The sequence below is a fragment of the Heteronotia binoei genome, chromosome 5 (genome assembly GCF_032191835.1).
Source record: "Heteronotia binoei isolate CCM8104 ecotype False Entrance Well chromosome 5, APGP_CSIRO_Hbin_v1, whole genome shotgun sequence".
NCBI classification, from domain to species: domain Eukaryota; kingdom Metazoa; phylum Chordata; class Lepidosauria; order Squamata; family Gekkonidae; genus Heteronotia; species Heteronotia binoei.
This window is the reverse complement of record NC_083227.1, coordinates 108267359-108289252: the sequence shown is the minus strand read 5'-3', so window position 1 is coordinate 108289252 and position 21894 is coordinate 108267359. Positions and strand designations below refer to the sequence as shown.

Genomic DNA, 21894 nt, shown 5'->3' with positions numbered 1-21894 from the left:
GATAGTCTGAAAGGTGGGTCAAAGGGATCACCCTTTGGCAGAGCACAGGGGGAATAGCAAGGGGGCAGGCAGAGATTGTGGTGAGGCAAGCAGGAAGGCAGAGCAGGAGTTCTTGCTGCCTCTACTGTCATGTAATATCAGTCACTCTGGCAGAGGAGAAGGCACTACAGGTGGCTGGCTCACTGGCTAGTGAGCAGCTGGGCAAGGCAGTGGGACAGGCAGGCTGGCAAGAGGGTCAGCATAGCCCAGGAGGAGGGAAAGGTGGGGAGAAGGGAAAGCAACAGAAATAGTGATGGAGGAGGACACAAAAAGGGAGGGAAAATGTCCAGGGGACAAGACAAGCAAGAGATGGCAGAGTGGGGGGTGGGGAATGAATTGGTTGTAAAGGCATGGCAATGCAGTTATCATTACAACAGATCCAATACTCTAGGCAAGATGTCTTCAATACAGTTTAAGGAAAAAATGTTTTAAACAGCCCTATTAAGCCCAATAAACCTACTATAAGTTTCATGAATACAGCAAACACATGAAAATGTGTGCCTGTTTTGACTCCCTCCTCCAAATCAAAAGACTGATGACAGTAATTTGTTTCCAGTTCTATTATCTGAACTGCTCCCTTGATCATTTTTTTCCTGCAAAGAAGAGTTTTGAGTTTTTCTACAATTAACTGTTTATACCCTCCTCATCCTGTGGCAAGGCTAGGACATAAGATGCAGTGAGGTATAACGTTCAGAATCTAAGATTAGGACCAGGGAGACCCCAGGTTCAAATCCCTGCTCTGCCATGAAGCTAACTGGGTGTACTCACACTAGTCACACTCGCTCTGCCTTATCTAATTTCACAGGGTTGTTCTGGAGATACTATGTGAGGAGGGGACCATATGAAGGGATCTCCTAATAGAAAGGGTGAGATATCATCATCACAACTGTTGCACATAATAATTTTTTTTGTTCCATACTGGCAAGACATATTTCATTATACAGGTGCACAGACAGATGAATAACCATTACAGCTCCAATGGAAGTTAAGTTTGCAAAGCTGTAATTAAAACTATGTTGATCACTGAATTGCAGGTTCAGTGTTTAGGAGTGTGAGCTTTCAACAAGCATGGCAAAGAAAACGGCCATTCTAACCTGTAAGAATTGACATGTAACCATTAACAGCACAGATCACAAGCAGTGGGCAGCTGGAAGATACTTACATATTTTGTTTCAGCCTTGGAGTCATAGTATTCAATATCATTCTCCTGCCAGACAAAGAGGGAAAATGTTATAAGTAAACAGACCTGAACTGCAGACTTTGTGGGGGAAAGGCTTTAATATGTGATCACCCTAGCCGGATTACCAATTTTTGGTGTTTTAAGTACAGAACTTAGTGGATACCTGCAGATCGAGGGCAGATATATAAGAAGAGTTTAGAGTTTGCTTCTAGGGCCAGTACTGGCAAGCACACTAGCCTGTGCTCTTGTTTGCATTCCAGGGAGGAGTACAGAAGCCAAGCAGGGAAGTGACTATAGTAGCAGTCCCCACAGATGGAGCAGCCATACCTGCCTTTTGCTCTGCAGTCTACTCCTTTTTCTTCTAAGCTTCAGCTACTCTGTCTTCTTTGGCTTAATTCAGCTTGTGGAAGTGCAGCTAAAGAGTAACCTCACACACGCACCATCAAGGACCAAATCACGGATTACAAAGTCATTGTGTGCCCCATGAGTCCACCTTGGTCCTGCAAACTGATGTGTTCTGGGAACTGCATGCTTAGAACTTAATTCCCTGCCACATGCAGGTTACCTGGAAATTGAGTTCAGAGAATGAAACTCCCAGAGCACATCTATCAACAGGACCAAGTTGGACACATGGAGTGCATAAGGACTTCACAATTAAGAATTAAGTTCTCATATATAGTAGTACAAATAATGGACTGGGATTAAAGTTGATGATCTGCCATAATTTATTAAACCCATTTATATCCTGCCCCGCCATCCAAAAATGGATCCGTATGGTGTATTACAAGTTAAAAATTATGTGAGACACAGAATTACAATAAGAAACAAAATAGCCATCATTCTGTAAGGCAACCCATGGCAGAACTTCTAGCAAACATCATTAAAATGACTCCATTCAGAAAACAAATCCAAGTCAGCAAATAATCACTAACATATCCCCAAGTACCTCGTAGAAATGACCTTCTTTAGCATATGGCAGCATTCCATTCTAGCTGCTTTTTCCCCATCAAAATTACAAACCTATGCTTGTTATGATCAGGGAGAAGCAACAGGAAAAGAAAAGCAACTGGTAAGGCAAAGATTAATCTCTCTCCTCTCACTTCTCTGGCACCACTTAGTAAAACAGACGCAATGGCCATGCTTCTAAGACACACAGTAGAACTGGAACATGTGGGTGCTAAGTGGATGTCTGCCTATACCTTGCATTTTGTCATCAGCAGAAAGTTTCAAGAAATACAGTAATGGATGCAGAAATATAGTTCCCAATCTGTGCTACTCCATGGTAGGTCATGTTGGAGGCTTCTAACACTTCCCTTTTAACTTTGAAATCTCTGAATCTATAAGCATGAGAAATATATACTCATTACTTTAGGGGGATCAAAGTTAATGTGGAGCAGATCTGAGATGCTAATAACCTCTTCTCTTACTCAGAGCCACTAAATGGTCAATGAAAAATTAAGGAGTGATTTTATCATTCCTGTAAAGAACTGCATGTCAGTAATTTGTGGTATTTAGAAACTATTTACATAGAGAGGTCTGTTCCAATTCTTCTGCAAGGACATGCAGCAGCTGATAAAATTCATAAAGGGACAGGCAATTCAGAGAGCAGTAATACTATCAAGATAGAATTTTACATTCCATGTAGAGGAGTAATTAAAGGGCACCTGAAATCTCTCTTCTGCATGCAGGGATGGGAGCAGGACTGCAGGAGTGAGGGCAGTGTATTCTGCTCTTGTGGCACATGTCTCCACTGTAGCTGCCACTCACCAGCACAAAGATATCTTGCTCAGGCCCTGAAACCCTGAAACAGAGCTATTATTCAACAGTATCATTGCTCCTAATGTGGATGTCTCCCTCTTGGGACACACACCTTAATGTGGTGAGGGGGACTGTGTGCATCAGTGAAGCCGAGAGCAATGTCATTAGGAGTTTAGACTGTCAAGAGGCTGATCTCCTAGCAAAATCACTCAAGGTGGAATGCTCACCAGACTAAGACACATCCACATCCCTCAGGGATCAATGGCTACATCAGCAGAAGAGAGACAGTTCCAATGGTGATGGGGGTGGAGGAATTCTTGAAAGGTAGCAACTGGGCAACATCAGTAGTGGAAGGAGACATTGGATGAGGATCTACCATAGGCAACGTCAGTACCACTTCAGCTAACCATGTTTAGTATTGTGCCAAAAAAGGCAATGGTAAACACTTCTAATAATCTCTCACCTTGAAAACCCCATGATGAGACAATCCAAAATGAAAAAGATATAGTGCTAGAAGATGGACCCCCAGGTTGGATAGGACTCAATTAGCTACTTGAGAAGAGCTGAGGACAACTACAAATAGCAATTTTCTTAATTATGCAACTGGACTAAATCATGTTGACATGAAAAAGGGAAGTCCAAAGCTTTTCAACACAGAGACTATGAACATGGAATGTAAGACGTATGAATAAAAGTAAACTCAAAACCATAAAAGAAGCAATGGAACATTTAAGCACTGCATTTTTGGGAGGGAATGAACTAAAGTTGACTGGAATCATTCTAGTGGGAGGCCATGGAATTTATATAAAAATCCTTTTTTAATGTGTTCACTGGCTATTTGGGATAAATACAGAAATGTGTTGGCTGCTACAATATCGCCAGTTAGTGCCTTTCTGGGTCAGAGTTGATTTGGCCTGGGTAGTTCAATGGATTCATTCAAATCCTGGAGAGCAAATACAATATTCGGACAATGTGCTATTATTCATAAAGGAAAGTTGAGGTCTAAAGAACAATTGGAGACAAAATATGGATTGGAAATATCTTGGTTTCAATACCAACAACTGCATTCTATGTCTACGGATAATGACTTAAAATCAAATTTGGGCAGATCATTAACATCTTTTGAAAAGCTAATGAAAGCCAGTTTTTCCAATTATAGAGGAGTTTTGAAATCTGTTTACCAACTCTCGAATAAAAAGGATTGGTCAATGATTACTTCTCAACAGAAGGCTTGGCATAAAGACTGCAATATTATCCTAGGCGAGGAACATAGGGAAGGCATCTGGGCTAATTCATTGTGTAAATCTAAGTCTATCATTATTAGGTTACAAAACTAAAAGTTATTTTCAAGGTCGTATCTTATACCAAAGAAGTTTTTTCACAGGAAATCTTTGTCAAATCCAGGTTGTTGGAAGCAGTGTGGGTCCCTGGGCTCATTTTTTCATTGTTGGTGGGAATGCTCACTAGAAAAGGAATTTTGGATTAGCTTCTTAAAGGTTACAAATGATATTATTGGGGCACTGTTCCTAACACAGCTGAGTTAGTTTTATTAAACTTTTGGGACAAAATGAAAATGACTAAACTGAATAGGAATCTAGTTGTGATATTATTATTAGGGGTAAAAACAGTGTTAGCACAAAGTTGGAAGAAAAAAACTGTGCCTACGGTTCGAAGTTGGTTCAATAAGGTATGGGATTTGTTAATATCTGATAAGTTGGCAACACAGTTATTGATAGCTGATAATCCTTTATATAAAGCAGATTTTGAGGAGAAATGGTCCCCATTTTTTAATTATGTCGCTGCTCAAAATACTATGGACTGCAGATTGCCAAAAGAATATGTAGATTTAATTTTTTATTGATTTGCTATGTCTATTCTGCTTATTTTTTACTATTATGTCTATGACACTTCTGTATGTATTTATAGATGTTTCTTTTATTGCCTTATTTGGCTTGCTCCTATTATTGTTTGTTTGTTTATTTTTTCCATTCAAATTTTTATTAATTTTAAATTTAAAACAACATATAACTACAAAAAACTAATAAAATACAGATACTTTCAGTCTAGAGTAGCATAATACAATCTTCTTATTAAAATTAAATAGAGTTGCTTAAAAATAAATCAGTTTCTCATACAAAACTGTTTTTTGGTATGTATTCTTGTAACAAATAGCTTACTACTATAAACCATGGTTCTACAGCTTTTTTCATATTTTTCTAGAGAGCTATTAGAGGTCAAAAATGCCAAAAGTATTCTCATATTTTGTTTACCCACATTTGTATTGTTAGTGCTTTATCTTCTTTCCATTTTAACGCGATTAATGATTCTGCTACACTAATAAGTAATAAACTAATATCTTTTTAAGATTTATCCATATCTGTCATTTCCCAGAGGTCTAAAAGTCCTGCTTTAGGAGGGGATTTTTATCCTCATTATGTCATTTATTTTTTCTAGAATGGTTTTCCAAAAAACTTGTGTTACTGGGCAAAACCACCAGCAGCGTAAATAATTCACTACCTGCCCACATTTCTTATAACAGAGTGAATAATATGTAGAATTTATCCTATTTAAATTGGATGGTGTAAGATACCATCTAGTCACTATCTTCTTCAATTGTAGACGAACAGCGAAAATATTAGATGTAAAATTTGGTGATGCCCAAATTTGTTCCCATTCATCTTTTGTAAATTCCGTTTTAAGATCCAAATGCCATTGCTTTTGATAGAGTGTCAATTTACCAGAATCCAGGCTATTCAAAAGCTTATAAAAATGTAATTGAACCAGGTTTTTGTTCCCCTTTATTTTGTAAAAATTGCTCTAATGCAGTCATTTGTCTCTTTCTTGTAGCTTGTACCAATAAGGATTCTAGGAGGTGTTTCAATTGCAGGTAAGAATACCATGGGACCTTCTTTTCTAATTTCTGCTCCAATTGGATAATTTTTGTTATGCCTTTTTCTTTCCATAATTCAAATATCGAAGGATACATTCCCGATGGAAACCACTTTTGGTGTATAAATGTAACCTGATATGATATACCAGGAGCTAATTTATCCTTATGTTTAACCCAGATTTGTAATGCATTCTTCAAAAAATTGTTTTCCTTCTTAAAATCCTCTTTTAAACATGTCATATCCCAAAGTAAATCATATAAAGTTTTGTGTTTTATGTTTTGCATTCCAATTTTATCAAATGATACATTCCAATGTATCAAAATCTGTGGCTGCTCTTAATAATGCAATCTGTATGGAGTCATAATATGTCTTTAAATCTGGAAACTCCATATATCTCCAGTTTCCTTACTTCTAATCAAGGTGTTAAAATTTATTCTTGGTAAATTGTATTTCCAGAAGAATTTATTTATTTCTCTCTGCCATTGTTGAAATTTTTTTTGATGGAATCGCAATGGGTATAATGCAATCTGTATGGAGTCATAATATGTCTTTAAATCTGGAAACTCCATATATCTCCAGTTTCCTTACTTCTAATCAAGGTGTTAAAATTTATTCTTGGTAAATTGTATTTCCAGAAGAATTTATTTATTTCTCTCTGCCATTGTTGAAATTTTTTTTGATGGAATCGCAATGGGTATAGCTTTGAATAAAAAATTATATCTAGACAGAATATAAGATTTTATTAAACTGAATCTCTCAAACCAATTTAATAATTTCTTATTCCAATTTTTAAGGTTGTTTTTCATCTATTCCTGTAGTTTAGTAAAATTACACTGAAATAAGTCTTCACTATTTTTTGGTATACCTAAATATCTCCATGGTTTTTTTGATGTTTTGTATCCAAATTTTTGTTGTATATTTTGGATTTCTTCTTGATTTATATTTATTGGGGTTATTATAGTTTTATCCTCATTGAATTTAAGACCTGATACTACACTAAAACTATTAATTGTGTTTTTTAATTCAACTAAAGAGTTTAATGGGTCAGTTAAATATAGTATCATATTATCTGCATAAAGTGATATCTTTTATATATCTCTATCTAATGTTTTGATTTTTCCTTATAAGTTCTGCTAAAGGTTCTAATGCTAATATAAACAAAAGAGGTGACAAAGCGCAACCTTGTCTTGTACCACGCCTTAAGGCAATTTTTTCAGATGTTATTCCATTTATTTTTAACTTAGCTATGGGATTCAAATATAGAGCCTTGATTGATGTTCTAATTTTTTTTCCAAAACCCATTGATTCTAAAAGACCATGCAAGTATTCTATATTCACAGTCAAACGCTTTTTCGACATCAAGCGATACCAACAATGTTTTTTTATTAAATTGAGAGCCAGTTTGGTGTAGTGGTTAAGTGTGCGGACTCTTCTCTGGAAGAACCGGGTTTGATTCCCCACTCCTCCACTTGCACCTGCTAGCATGGCCTTGGGTCAGCTATAGCTCTGGCAGAGGTTGTCCTTGAAAGGGCAGCTGCTGTGAGAACCCTCTCCAGCCCCACCCACCTCACAGGGTGTCTGTTGTGGGGGAGGAAGGTAAAGGAGATTGTGAGCCGCTCTGAGACTCTTCGGAGTGGAGGGCGGGATATAAATCCAATATCTTCTTCATCTTCTTCTGTTCCCCATAGTTAATAATGCTTAGAGTTTTCCTTATATTATTTATGTTTCTACATGGAACAAAACCCTACATTTATATAATGAGGTAAAATTGATTTCAATCTCTTCTCCAACAAGGCTGCAAAAAATTTTGTGTCCGCATTAAGAAGTGTTATTGGTCGATATGAAGAAACCACTGTATTATCCTTGTTGGGCTTTGGGATTAAAATTATGTCTGACTGTGCCCAAGATTTTGGAATGAGTCCTGTTTTAAATATATCATTACATAGTTCAGTCAGAGGTTTACATAATTCACTTTTGAATGCTTTAAAAAAATCAGATAGAAAGCCATCGTTACCAACTGCTTTGTTATTTTTTAATTGAGCTATAGTCTCTAATACTCCCTGTTCTGTTATAGGCTGATCCAAAAATTCTTTATATTCCTCTATTAAACTGACTTTTAAGTTGTTACTTTGCAAAAACTTATTTAGGTTCCCTTGTGCCACTGGTTTAGACTCATAAAATTCTGTGTAATATTTGTGGAAACACTGTACTATTTTTTCATTATCCCTATGTAAAGTTCCAGTTGAATCTCTAACAGAATTATATGCTTGCAAGCCTGCAGCAAAGCTGCTAGGCTGCAAAAGCATGCTTTGCCTCCCTGGGAGGGAAGGGAGGAGTACAGCCTGTTTGGGTGTGCAATTTAGGGGATGGGGCCAGGCCTTTGTAACAGCCAGACTTCCACTCCCTGTTGCAGTCCTGCAAAGACTTGGCGTAGAGGGGGCTTTTTTAGGGGGCTGCTGCTTTAGGTTTTCCTGAGGGTTACCATCTTTTCCACACTCTCCCCTCCACTCCCGCTCTCCTTGCCCCTCGTGTGTATCTGCTCTGGGTTATCTGTCTTTCTACCTGCTGTTGCTGGAGCTGATCGGGGGCTATTTTGCAGAGCTTGCAGGCCGCCATTGTTAGCTCTTCTGCCCACTGTTGCCTTGGCAGAAAATCAGCCATTTTGTAGTTTTCTTGCAGGCAGCCATTTTGAAGGCTATTTCTGTGCTTGTTAGCTCTTCTGCTCACTGTTGCTAGGGCAGGAAATCAGTCATTTTTGTAGTTTTCTTGCAGGTGGCCAGTTTGAAGGTTATTTCTGTGCTTGTTAGCTGTTCTGCCCACTGTTGATAGGGCAGAAAATCAGCCATTTTTGTAGTTTTCTTGCAGGCAGCCATTTGAAGGATATTTCTGTGCTTGTTAGCTCTTCGGCCCACTGTTGCTAGGGTAGAAAATCAGCCAATTTTGTAATTTTATTGTAGGTGGCCATTTTAAGGGCTTTTATTCATGTGTTGTTAGACATGCTTAAAGGGCAAGGAAAACCAAACGGCAAGGCCCCTGCTTCTAAATAGCCCAGGTGGCCTGCACCTCCTAAACGCCCTGTGCCACAGCCCTCATCATTGGATGAAGATTACAGCATTTTTGAGGAGCCATGCCTAAAGGACAGAGCAAATCCAAGGGCAAAGGCCCTGCGCCGAGACCACAGCGGCCTGTTCCTAAGTGCTCAGCACCTTTGCCTTCATCGTCTGACGAGGAGGATGGCTCTTTTGAGCAGTCTGTTTTAGACAGAATAGCTGCCTTGGAGGGTCTTCCGTGGACAAAACGGAGGGGGTGTCGCCTCTTCCAACGAAGGTGCCCACGGCGGATGCCGTGCAGAATTGGCAGTTGGGTAGGGATCTGGTGCTTTCATCGCTGGCAGTGCCATGGGTCATGGCAGTCCAGACACAGTATCGACGTCATCATCAGGAGCTGCTGGAGTTGTGGCAACACTGGTGCCTGCTGGATATGTGGGTAAGGCTGGGGACATTTTGCAGGCATATGCTGGGCCGGCTTGGCCTTGGGGTTCTGCTGCACCTGCTGTGAGTACAGGGTTTGCTTCCCCTTAGGTACCGGCTCGTTATCAAATTGGGCTTGGCCAACTGGTCAATGTGGCCCTAGTCGAGCTTGGCCGGGTGTGGAGCAGCAGGTTGTTGCAGGCTCTTTTATGGAGAATTGGAGCGCCCCTTCTCCTTATGGGATGGTTCCTTTTACTGCTTTACCCTTTGGGGATGTAGCATTGCCTCTGGGGAACCACTTGTTACCTGCAACTAGAGGAAAAAAAATCTTAAGGGTGAGTACGTGGATATTTTCTCCCTCCTTTTTCAGGAGTTGGAGAAAAAGGACGAATCTCAGGGAGTGTGTAGCAGAAAGGCTTGTCAGTTCAAGCATGAATGCCCCATGTGTCCGTTAATGATGGGATTCCTGAGCATTTATACTCCGTTAGGTATACCAGCTTTGATCAGGCTGTTGCCGTGGCATGTCGCTGCGGGGTGGGTGCAGAGTCGGCAAAAATGTGATATTAAATCTACATTTTGCTTTTTACCAGTTCATCCTGCTGATTTTGAGCTCTTGGGATTTTCTTTTGAAGGTCAATTTTACATGGACAGAGCATTATCAATGGGCTACACTGTATCGTGTTCAGCTTTTGAGTGTTTCAGCACATTTTTGGAATGGGCTGTTTGCGGAAAAGTGGGTTTGCTGGATGTCATTCATTATTTAGATGACTACCTTTTTGTGAGTCCCGTGGGGACTGGACGTTGTGCACAGCTGCTGCCTGGCTCTATGGAGCTGGCCGCAGGACTTGGGGTTCCTTTAACTCAGGAAAAGATGGAGGGTCCAGCTGAAAAACTGATCTTTTGGGGGATTGAGCTGGATATCCAGGATACCTTTTTAAAACAAACAAACAAAAACTAGTAGATTTAAGGGATAGGATTCATTCCTTTCTTCTTAAACGGAAGGTCTCCTTGATGGAGTTGCAGCAGCTTGTTGGGCATCTTAACTTTGCTTGCAAAGTGGTTACTGGCGGGCTTTTCTCCGTAGGTTTTGTGACGCTATGGCAGGCCTATGCTTGCCTCAACATAGAACACGGGTTACCATCTGCATGAGGGAAAAATTGGGGGTTTGGCAAGAATTTTTGAGTCCTTTAATGGGATCTCCTTTTGGAGAGAAGACATGAGGCTTGATGCTGAGCTCCAGGTCATGTCTGATGCGGCTGGATCTCTGGGTTTTGGAGCCTATTTTCGCGGACATTGGTGCGCGGACAGTTGGCCAGACTCCGGGGTGCTGGAGAGAGTGAACTGAGAGCTTACGTTTCTTGAGTTCTTTCTCATTCTGGTTGCAGTTTGGCTGTGGGGGATGGATATGGTCAATCGCACAGTTTATTTTTGGTGCGACAATATGGCGGTAGTCCATGTCATTAATTCTCTTCCATCCAAATTCCAGTGGGTTAGGAGTTTGGTGAGGGCCTTCATTCGGCGTTGTCTGTGGCTTAACATATTGTTTTTAGCCAAGCATGTCCCTGGGGTGAATAACGGGGTGGCGGATGCTCTCTCTTGTAAATAGATGTAGAGGATTCATCAGGTGGCCCCAGATGGAGAGCCGAGACCTGCAGAGCGATAGGCCTAGCCGTTGCGCCTAGCACCAGGAAGTCTTACGAATGTGCTGTGCAGTAGTTTGAGGACTTTAGGGCTGAGGTAGGGTATCGCATTGTTTGGTCCCTCCTGGTGGAGCAGTTGCTCCACTACCATGTTTCTCTACGAGGTAGGGGACTTGCCGTGAGATCCATTAGGGGACGCCTATCTGCGTTTGCTTTTGTCAGTAAGGTGCGGGGTTATAAGGAAGAAGCATCTGATTTTCAACTCCAGAAAATGCTGGAGGGGTGGGCCAGAGTGGTTGGACCTAGGCTAGACACACGGAAACCTTTCTCCTCTGATTCTTAGGAGTTGGATGGGGGTTTGGGGTATGGTGTGTGCTTCATTTTTGAGGCCTCCTTGTTTCATGCTGTGTCCTTGGTAGCTTTTTTCAGGGCTCTTAGAGTCAGTGAGCTTGTAGCTCGGTCCAAGAATGATGTTTCTGGTAATGCCTTTTTGCTAGGGACCTGAGGTTATCTGAAGGCAAAGCTGTCATTACTGTTTGTCATTCTAAGATGGATTAGGGTCAAAGAGGTACCGTGCTTGAGCTTGGCACCTGCTCCGAGCTTTAGCTGTGCCCAGTTTCAGCTTTGGCTGCTTATTTGGCAGCTCGGGGGCCCAAGGAAGGGGGGGGGGGTTGTTCTATCACAATAATGGTAGCCTGCTGACAAAGCATCAGTTTTGGGCTTTAGGTGAGCTGGGGCTGTCTGGGGTGCAGTTTGGGACCCACTCCTTTAGAATAGCAGCCACTGCCAAATCCGCCTTTTTCCACCTTAGGCGGGCGAGGCAGTTGGCTCCCTTCCTGGAGCGCAATGGCTTGGCAACAGTGATCCATGCAACGGTCACCTCGAGGCTAGACTACTGTAATGCCCTCTACATGGGGCTGCCCCTGTGCCGAACCCGGAAACTGCAGCTAGTGCAGAATGCAGCAGCCAGACTGCTATTGGGCCTACCTCGGTGGGAACATGTGCGGGCTGGGCTGCGGGAGCTGCATTGCCTGCCAGTTATTTACTGAGTTGGTTACAAGGTGCTGGTTATTACCTTTAAAGCCCTATATGGCCAAGGACCTGTTTACCTTAGGGACCGCCTCTCTCCATATGTTCCCCAGAGAGCACTGCGATCCAGCTCACAAAACCTTCTGGAAGTACCTGGGCCAAAGGAGGCCAAACTAAAAATAACCAGAGAACAGGCCTTCTCTATAAAAGCACCCCAATGGTGGAACCAGCTGCCGGAAGAGGTGTGGGCCCTACGGGATATTAGCCAATTCCGTAGGGCGTGCAAAACCACCTGGCTAGCCTTCCAAGATGGAACCTGAAATAAACACATGCCATCACTAACATCAATAATTGAGATAGCAATAAGATGAGATTATTTTAGATTGATTTTAGACTTTTATATTATGTAAACTTAATGGTAAATTTTAAATGGTATAGAAATGTATAATTGTTTTATTGTTCAACATGGCTTTTGCCACACCCTGTAAGCCGCCCTGAGCCTGCTCCGGCGGGGAGGGCGGGGTATAAATAAAATTTTATTATTATTATTATTATTATTATTATTGGGGCAGCTTCAACAGCTGCTGCCCTGGGGTATTCTTCCCCTTCTATTCAGCGCTTGGGCCGTTGGTGCTCATTGGCTTATAAATTTTATGTTCGACCTTTCCTCAGTCCCTAGCTTTGCTTGTTTGACTGAAATGTTACTGATTCATGTTCTCGTTTGATTGTTTTTTCTTTTTAGATGCTGTTGTTAACAAAAATCCCTTGTATGTGACACCATTGCTGCTTCGAAAAATACAAGAGTACAGGGAATTGTCAGGCTTCTATATAAATAAAGAAAAATCAAAAATTTTATGTAAAAATATGACAAAGAGTCAACAGGAAGAATTACAAAGTGGAACAGAGTGTGAAGTTACTCCAAAAGTAAAATATTTAGGTGTGGACATTACCATGAAAAATATAGATCTGTATAAAAATAATTATGAAAAGCTTTGGAGAAAAATTGATGAAGATTTGATAAAATGGAACAAATTGAACCTGTCTATGTTGGCAGAATTGCTGCAATTAAAATGAATGTTCTACCAAGAATTATGTTCCTATTTCAAACAATTCCAATTGTGAAAGACAATAAACAATTTAGTAAATGGCAAAGAAAAGTTTCAGAATTTGTATGGGCAGGCAAGAAACCAAGAATCAAAATGAAAATTTTAACTGATGCGAAAGAAAGGGGAGGTTTCCAATTGCCAGATCTAAAATTATACCATGATGCAGTATGTTTGGTATGGATAAAAGAATGGATGATGTTATTAAATAAGAAACTGCTGGTTTTAGAAGGCCATGGAAATATTTTTGGTTGGCGTGCATATATGTTTTATGGGAAAAATAAGATCGATGCTTTTTTCTTACATCATTATATAAGAAGAAATCTGCTAAGTACCTGGTTAAAATATAAAAAAATATGGCGATGAGAGAAAGCTGCTATGGATTGTTCCAACGGAAGTAATAAAATTATCCTCAGAAACTGATGCAGGGATGTAGCTAACGTACAATCAACTAATAAAGATACAGGGAGGAAAGCTGGAACTAAAATCAGCTGAAGAATTACAGTATAAATATAATTGATTTCAACTGCAACAAATTAAGAGATTGGTAGAACAGGATATTAAAAACGAAGGTATAAGACAAGAGCAAACAGAATTGGAAAGAATGCTGTTGGGGGACAATGAAAAATTGATTTCAAGAGTTTATAAACTATTATTGAAGTGGTCTACAGAAGACGAAGTAGTCAAATCTCATATGATAAAATGGGCAATAAACTTTAACAAAGAAATACAAATGGAATCATGGGAGTATTTATGGAAGAACTCTATGAAGATATTGACATGTTATAATATTAAAGAAAACTGCTTCAAAATGTTATATAGATGGTATATGACATTTAAGAAACTGGCAAAATGAACAATCAGGTGTCTGATAGGTGTTGGAAATGCAAAAAACATGAAGGATCTTTCTACCATATGTGGTGGACTTGTGAAAAGGCAAAGCAATTTTGGCAAATGATTCAGAAAGAAATGTCTAAAATTTTTGGCTATGACATTAAGAGGTCTCTAGACTTTTTTTGTTGGGATTACAAATGGAAAGTTTTCCGAAACAAGATAGAACGTTGGTGTGGTATCTGCTTTCAGCTGCAAGGACATTATATGCGCAGTTATGGAAGCAAGATAAAATACCAGAGAAATGGGATTGGATTTTAAAAGTTATTTCTTGGCGTGAAATGGACAAACTTACAAGAATCTTAAAAGACTATGATTTGGAGAAGTTCAGAAAAGAATGGGAGAAATTTCAAAAATATGTTGAAAAACATTGGAAGGTAAAGGGACATTTAGTGATTTTTGACAAAAGTTGAAATGTGGCGGAACAATGGACTAAAATTTTTAAAGGAATAATTTTCCTGATCTTAAGGTGTAAAGAAAAAGTGAAGATGGATTTACAGACTTTAACTTTCTTATTTTGTGGTTTTTATTTCTTTTTTATTGTTATAAAAATTTAAAATGGAGATTCTTGATTTGATAAAATTACCTTTATAATTTTAAGTAAACACCGGCGGGAGTCAAGAAAAGGGTGGGAGAGGAGGAGGGGAGAAAAGTGTGATGTATTGTTGTCAACTTGTATTATTCTTTGTTTTCTTTGGAAATAGTATAACAATATATTGCAGATTAATAAAATTGGTTTAAACTGTAGATGCTGTTATTTCCACTGCTACAAATCTTCCATCCTTATCTTTAAATACCAATTTTGGCTCCAGGTCTTGTTTAATATAAAAAACTACTCCCCTTTTTTTCTGGTCAGCTAACGAAAAAAATTCCCTTCCCAATTGTTTGTTCCATAAAAATTTATAATCCTTTTGTTTAATGTGGACTTCTTGCAAACAAATTATATTACAATTTTGCTTTTTAATCCAATGAAAAGTTGCCCTTCTTTTTTGTGGTGAATTTAGTCCATTAACATTCCAAGACAATAGTTTGTAATCCATCATGGTGCAAATTCTTTATTTTCTTCAAAAAATCTCCTCAGTTCTCGGGCATTTGTGATCGTGACTCTCTTCCCCTGAAGTTCAAAGCTCACACCCTCGGGGATTATCCATCTATACCTTGTGCCATTGTCTTTCAATTTTTCTGTCAACTTTTTATATGTTCTCCTGTCATTTATCACTTCTTTCGGTAGCTCCTTCATAATTCTCACTCTGCTACCTCTTACTATCAATGATTGTTCAAAGTTTCTCTTCATAATCCTTCCCACCATTTCCTTTGTCATGAATCTTACAACCACATCTCTTGGTAAGTTATTTTTTTTGGCATATAACGAGTTGACTCTATACATGTGATCATACATGCTTTTAGTCTTATCAGGGTCTTCTTCTAAGAATTCTGCGATTATGTTTGTTATATATCCTTTCAAATCATCATTCTCTTCCTCAGGTACTCCTCTCAAACGTAGCTGATTTTCCATTAATTTGCAGTCGTGAATCGTCACTTTTTCTTGTACTTTCAGCAAGGTGGTATCATGTGTTTTAACTTTCTCCTCCACCTCCTGTACTTTCTTGTCTATTTTCCCAATTTGGTTTTTGAGGTCATCCACTTCTTTTTTAATCACTGTAGTAAGTTCTTCCTTCAACTCTTCCATCATTTTCTTAACTCCTTTCATAATCCTGGCTTCCATAGCCTCCATTTGGTCTTGCATTTTTTCTAATGAAAGGGCTCTTGTTCGGAGCTGCCTGGGCTCTGACATTTAAGCAAAGAGCAAGGGGGATGCAATTAAAATACCAAAAATTTCCGTCGCACAATTTGCAAGTTTGACTACCAAGTTCAGAAGGTCTAAATTTTCTCTCTCAATTAAACTTTGTTCTGTTTTCTTCTGAGCTTCCCAGGCCCAGATATAAATTTTTGAAGAATTTTTCCCCTTTAAAAAAATGACGAAATTTTTGACCTCACCAATTTAAAATCTGACAGTCAGGTTCAATAGAGCAGGGCTTGCCCTTTCCAGCAAGCCCAATTTCGCTGGTTTCTGAGCCCCCAAAGCAAAGATATTTAACAAAAAAGTCTTTAAAAAATCCAAAATGGCGGCCGCGATTTTTTCTCCTTTTAAAGATTTTTTTTCCCCTTTTAAAATCACCCCAGGAGCCCACCAATAATGTAGTCAATAGTTCTTATCTTCTTACCCTTTTCCCTGTCGTTTCTGTCACTTTTTAAAGTCCCAAATCTTTTTAAAACGATGTTTTAAATTGGACCTCCCAGCAATGGCTGCCGATGTTTCTCTATGATGTAGAGTAGGCTTTTTTCTTTACTGCTTCCTGTCTCTGTCACCTTCAACCTTATAGATTGCTTGACGCACTTCCTGTCTTGCTCAGTAGAGTTAGAGGACTGTTCCAGTATATTCCTGCGCAGTATGGTTGTTTACATTCCACAAATCGTAAGTAGACACAACAATGATTTCTCTTCAATTTTTAGCAGTTTTTAACACTGTCTTTTATGTCAAAATAGTCCAAACTTCACCCTTCCCTTCTTCTACTTGCAAGTTTTATATTTTCCCCTTATTTCCACCTTTAAAACGTCTCTTTAGTCTGTAAATAGCTCCGGAGTGAAAGAAGAGTTTCTGTACCTTTTTTCCTCTGTTTATCCAAGTTCCACTGGTCTTCCAAGACTTTAGTTGTTTAAAAATGTCCCAGAAGGTTAGGATCGTGACGAGCTTATGCCAAATCCATGGCTCTGAGAGATCTTGCAGACGATAATTTTGCAAACTTCTGAGACTCCTCAAAGCCTCAAAGGACCCTTCTCCAAAGCTCCTTTTCAGCCAAGGTAAATCTCTTCTAAAGTTTTTAGTGCAAGTCTTGGACCTTTCTCTCACTGAGAAAGGTAGGCAGTGGGCTTTGGTTTGCCCTCCACTACCCCGAACAAGACCTTCAGCTTGCTCCCGTTACGAGAGACAACTCAGCTCGCCATTTTCCTCCCCGGAAGTCCAAACTGTAGATGCTGTTGTCCCTGGCCAGAGGAGCTGAGTTCTCGTCTGTGGCCATAGCCATGTGTTTCGGGCTGCTCATCAGGCACGGAGAACTTCAGTCGGCTCTCAGCTGGAACTCAGCCGATATGTTTGTTTCAAGTGGCAGGGGCGCCGGGGCCTTCAGTGGCTGGGCGGCTAGGGAAGGACGATGAAGCATTCCCCTTTTGGGGAATTTGGGGGTCTGGCATGATCAACCTTGGGGAGAATGCAGACCGTCCTGGAGGCTTGACTAGATGGTGCCTTCCATTGAGACGTGCTTCTGGTGGTTGGGCCCTCTGGAGCGTGCCTCCCTGCTGGGCTGGCCTGGCGGGAGCTGTGTCACACAGCTTCAGCTGGGGGCTGGGTCTCTCGCCCGTGAATGGCAGGGGAGTGGTCTGTTGGGACCTCTAGCCCTGACCAGGGCGCAGTTTGGGTGCCCTTGCTGTTTTTATTATGAGGGCTAATAAAGTGGCCCATTAAGGGAATATGGGCCTTCCTCCTCAGGTTTTATTTATTCACCAGGGTGGGAATGATCTTGGGCTAGTGAAAGACAAGGTGTTAGTCTGGCAGGCCCGTGAGGATTTTCAGTACATTAGGGAGCGATGGCCTGGGACCACTATAATTTGGTCAGCCATGATTCCCTGCCTCTTTTGGCGTAGTGCGTGGGACCCTGCATCTATTGAGAGGGCATGCTACAAAGCGAATAAAGAAATTAAGAAGGTATTGGAAGGGGGGTTGGGCCACTATCTGCCCCATCTGGACATTTCTATAGAATTTCCTGACCTCTACAGAGAGGATGGGGTGCATCTCTCAAACAAGGGTAATATGCTTTTCTTGAGAGATTTCCGGCAAGGGCTGCGGGTAGCTTGGGCTTCCCGATGGGTGTTAAACTCTAAGTAGAGACTTGGTCTTAGTGGTGGCAGGTTTTCCTGGATTTAAGGTACTATGCGGCTAGGGGAGGGCCATGAAGCATCCCCCTTTTGGGGAATTAGGGGTCTGGCATGATCAACCTTGGGGTTTGATGACCCGGGGTGGGGAGAATGCAGACTGTCCTGGAGGTTCGACAAGATGGTGCCTTCCATTGAGACATGCATCTGGTGGTTTGACCCTCTGGGGCGTGCCTCCTTGCTGGGCCGACCTGGTGGGAGCTGTGTCACACAGCTCCAGCTGGGGGCTGGGTCTCTTGCCCGCGAATGGCAGGGGAGCTGTCTGTTGAGACCCCTAGCCCTGACCAGGCCGCTGTTTGGGTGCCCTTGCCGTTTATGATGATGATTAATAAAATGGCCCATTATTTATAGCAATGCATTTGTGTCCGACTCTTCATTCCGACTTGGGGGGCAATGTATGAGTCTATTATTCTGTTTCTCTTTTACATAATAAATTAAAAGTCTAAGGGTTTTAGGAGTCTTTGACCAATTTCTTTGCCTTAAATATAAAATATCTTTCTGTATTTTTTCCGTGAGTGTAAGTTCAAAAATTTTCCTTTCCGCATTTAGTTTTTTCAGTATTGCTTGGCTATTCGTTTATGTATCAATTCTAATTGTTTTATTCTTTTTTCTATACTTCTAATTGTATACTCTTTTTCCTTTTTCAGAGCTGCTGTTTTTGCTAATATCTGACCACGAAGTACCACCTTTATAGCATCCCATGTATTCTGATGCAATGTATCTTCTATCTTATTTTCTCGAAGTAATTTTTAATTCCTTGAGCTAATTGTTCTCTTATCTGCTGCTTTAATAAAATAGATTTATTCATAGCCCATTTTTTGTCGAATCTTTTATTTCCTTCAGAAATTTGCAGTGTGCATGAAACTGAGCTATGGGCTGACCATTGCTTAATTTCAGTGTCAGAATCTTTCATTTGTTTTGCCAATTTATGCATTGTAAGTATGTAATCTATCCTTGTATATGTATTATATCTTGGTGAAAAATACGTATAATTACTCTCGCCTTGATGAGCTAGTCTCCAAACATCACATAGACCTGAACTAATTAAATGTTGCAATGGAGTAGATGTGTCTACCTGTTGCTTTTTTTTCTTGTATCTTGACCTGTTCCAAAAGGTGTCTAATAAAAAATTAAAGTATCCTCCAATCAAAATTTCTCCAACAGAATTTTTTTTAAAAAAAATTTGAATTGTTTCCTCCAAAAATTTAACTTGGCTATTATTTGGAGCATATATTACTCCCAGTATGATTTCTACTCCCTCCAACTTTCCTTTAACAAAAGCATAACGTCCTTGAGTATCGCTAATACTATATATTGGTTCAAAACGTACAGTTTCGGCAAGCAATATCACTGTACCCCTGGATTTTGAGGTACCTGCTGAAACGAATTGCTGTGCATACAATGCAGTGCTCAACATATTGTGTTCATTTTTCCTTAAATGTGTTTCCTATAAAAACACAATGTCAGGTTTGAGTTTCAATACTTGTTGAGTTATTCTCCTTTTCTTAATTTTATTATTTAGGTCTCTGACATTCCAAGACCAAATCTTAACCATTGTTTCAAGACTTTATGTATACCGCTCTCTTATCTACAAAGACTTAATACCTATTTGCTAGTTTACTTACTCTAAACTATCCCAGTAAATACCAACACCTTCTAACCAAAACAAAAAGAAAGATCTGTTCTTTAACAAAACCTACAGATCTTACAGATTAATAAAACTTCTATTATCCCACTGCTAAGTCTATGGAGCAATATCTTTTCTTTAGCCCTCCCCCTTCCCCCCCCCCCAACATAGTTATAATTGCAGATTAACCATCAATATTACAAATTTTACCAGCAGTAATGTCTATCTTCTCAATAACGTTTAAATGTGCAATTAGCGTCTTGTTGCTTGTTGTCTCTCTGCTGCATGTGGAACAGGAATCTTGCTTGTCTTGACAGGTGATGCAGTAAAAGAAAGTTTCCGCTTATTTGTTTTAGCCAAAGTCTCCATTGATGTGTCAAATTTGAGCTCCTTCAAAACGTTTACCCCTGAGTCAAAGTCATATGCTTGCAAATTCTTGCCTTTATAATGTACAAATAATTTTCCAATTGCCGACCAACGATATCTTATGCCTGCTTCTTGTAACTTTACAGTTACGAAGTTGAACGTCTTGTCCAGTTGTAACGTCTCTGATGGAATGTCTGGGAGCATGATTATTTTTTCTTCATTATAACTTAAATGTCCAAGTTCCCTTGTTTTTTTCAGTACCATGTGTCTGTCTCTTACATCCAAAAAAACAGCTATGATGTCCCGTGGATATATCCTTCCAGACTTCTGTGGTGACCCAAGTCTATAAGCACGAACTATTGTCAAAGAAAAATCTTCTTGCAAGTTTATCTCTGTTAAAAGTCATTGTCTCATAAATGATGCTAGATCAGTCTTTTCTTCACTTTTTTCTGATATTCCACAAAATTTCAAGTGATTTTGTTTCGTCTCTGCAATTAAAAGCCGTTCTTTAATTTGTTTCACTTCTTCTTTAGTATATTTGTTTTCTTCCTTTAGTTTTTCTCCCAGAGACACTGCAGATTCTGCTACCTTTGTTGTTTTAGTTAAAGTATCAGCCATTACCTTTAACTGTTCTGAGACTGGCTGTAATATTGTCACTATTTTTTCAGTCATTATATTCAGTAATTCTTCTTTTAAGCCTTCAAAGGAGGCCTTCCAAGAGCTTTGTAAAGAGTCCTGCAAATTTTGAACAGTAGAGAGTTCTGTTTCAGTCTCTTCCTGCTCCGTCGTTTTTCTGTCCGCCATTTTGTTTTTTAGCTGCGATTTTGCCCGCTCTTTTTTCTGCTGTGGTTTGGGGCCAGGGAGGAAGCTTACCTCCTGTTTTTTAGTTGTATCTGCCCTCTGTCCTGTCCCTCTTATGTTTTTCATGAAGTTGGCTGCAATATTGAGGTAAGAAAATTTGCTAAATTTGACGTTGGTGAGGTTGGGTTTTGAGAGCTAGCGATTTGCAGATCTAGCGCGGTCGTTCCGCCCCGTTTATTTATTTTTAATGTTTTGCTTTGGAATTTTAAAATAAAAATTTGAAATTAAAAAAGGTAATTCCAGGTTAATGCCCTGGAGGACAAGCAGACAGAAAACACCCCAAAGGCTAGTGAGTCAGGCTCAAGAGCAGGTGAGTCACAGTGTGAAGTAGCCTAGTGTAGCAGTTAAGCTACTTTGGTGAAGTAGTTAAGTGAAACAGAATGAGCAAAAAGAAGGGGGAGAGTGCAGTGGAGCACTGGGAGAAAGGCTAGCAGAAGAATACTGTGATGGAGGGAAGGGAGTGGGCTGTGGCTTTCCCTTACCTAGGCCCATAGCCATGGCGGGGCCCGGGGGAGCACGGCCTCTCCACCCAACCCCCCCTCGGACCTTTATGGCTTCTCCTTTCCCCGCCCCCTGCTCTCTTCACCACTTTTCTCCCCACAGCTCTGGTGGCCCCCCTCCACACGGCACCTCCCCCTTCTTCCCTCCTTCCCACCCAGCCACCCACTCACCCACTGGGCGACTGTAAAGAGCAGGCTCCTGGGGCTCTTGCAAGGCGCCCCCACTGATCATGTGATCGGATGGAAAAGCTGCGCCGAAGTTGGCAGTTCCTACATCATTTTCCCACGTGATCAGCAAGTTCAGCGCTGGGGAGAGTTGTGATGAGGGGAGGGCTGTGATTCAGAGGTAGAGCATTTGCTTTGTACACAGAAGGTCACAGGTTTAATCTCCAGCATATTCTGCTCAAAAGAGCAGGTAAAAGGTGATGTGAAAGGTCTCCATCTGAAATCCTGGAAAGCTGCTGCCAGCCAGAGATGGCAATACTGACCTTGGTCTGACTCAGTATAAGGCATTTTTATGTGTTTGTAATATAATTTGTTTGCAAGAAG

The 21894-nt window shown here is 40.4% G+C and overlaps 1 protein-coding gene across 1 annotated transcript in view; it reads right to left on the bottom strand.

Annotated features, from left to right (window-relative positions):
* The window catches only part of CACNA2D2 (calcium voltage-gated channel auxiliary subunit alpha2delta 2), a 1052991-nt gene that overhangs the window by 314440 nt on the left and 716657 nt on the right, over nucleotides 1-21894 (bottom strand). The window contains exon 5 of the mRNA XM_060240024.1: nucleotides 1202-1246. Coding sequence (XP_060096007.1) covers nucleotides 1202-1246 — 45 coding nt within the window. The remainder of the gene's footprint in view (nucleotides 1-1201; nucleotides 1247-21894) is intronic.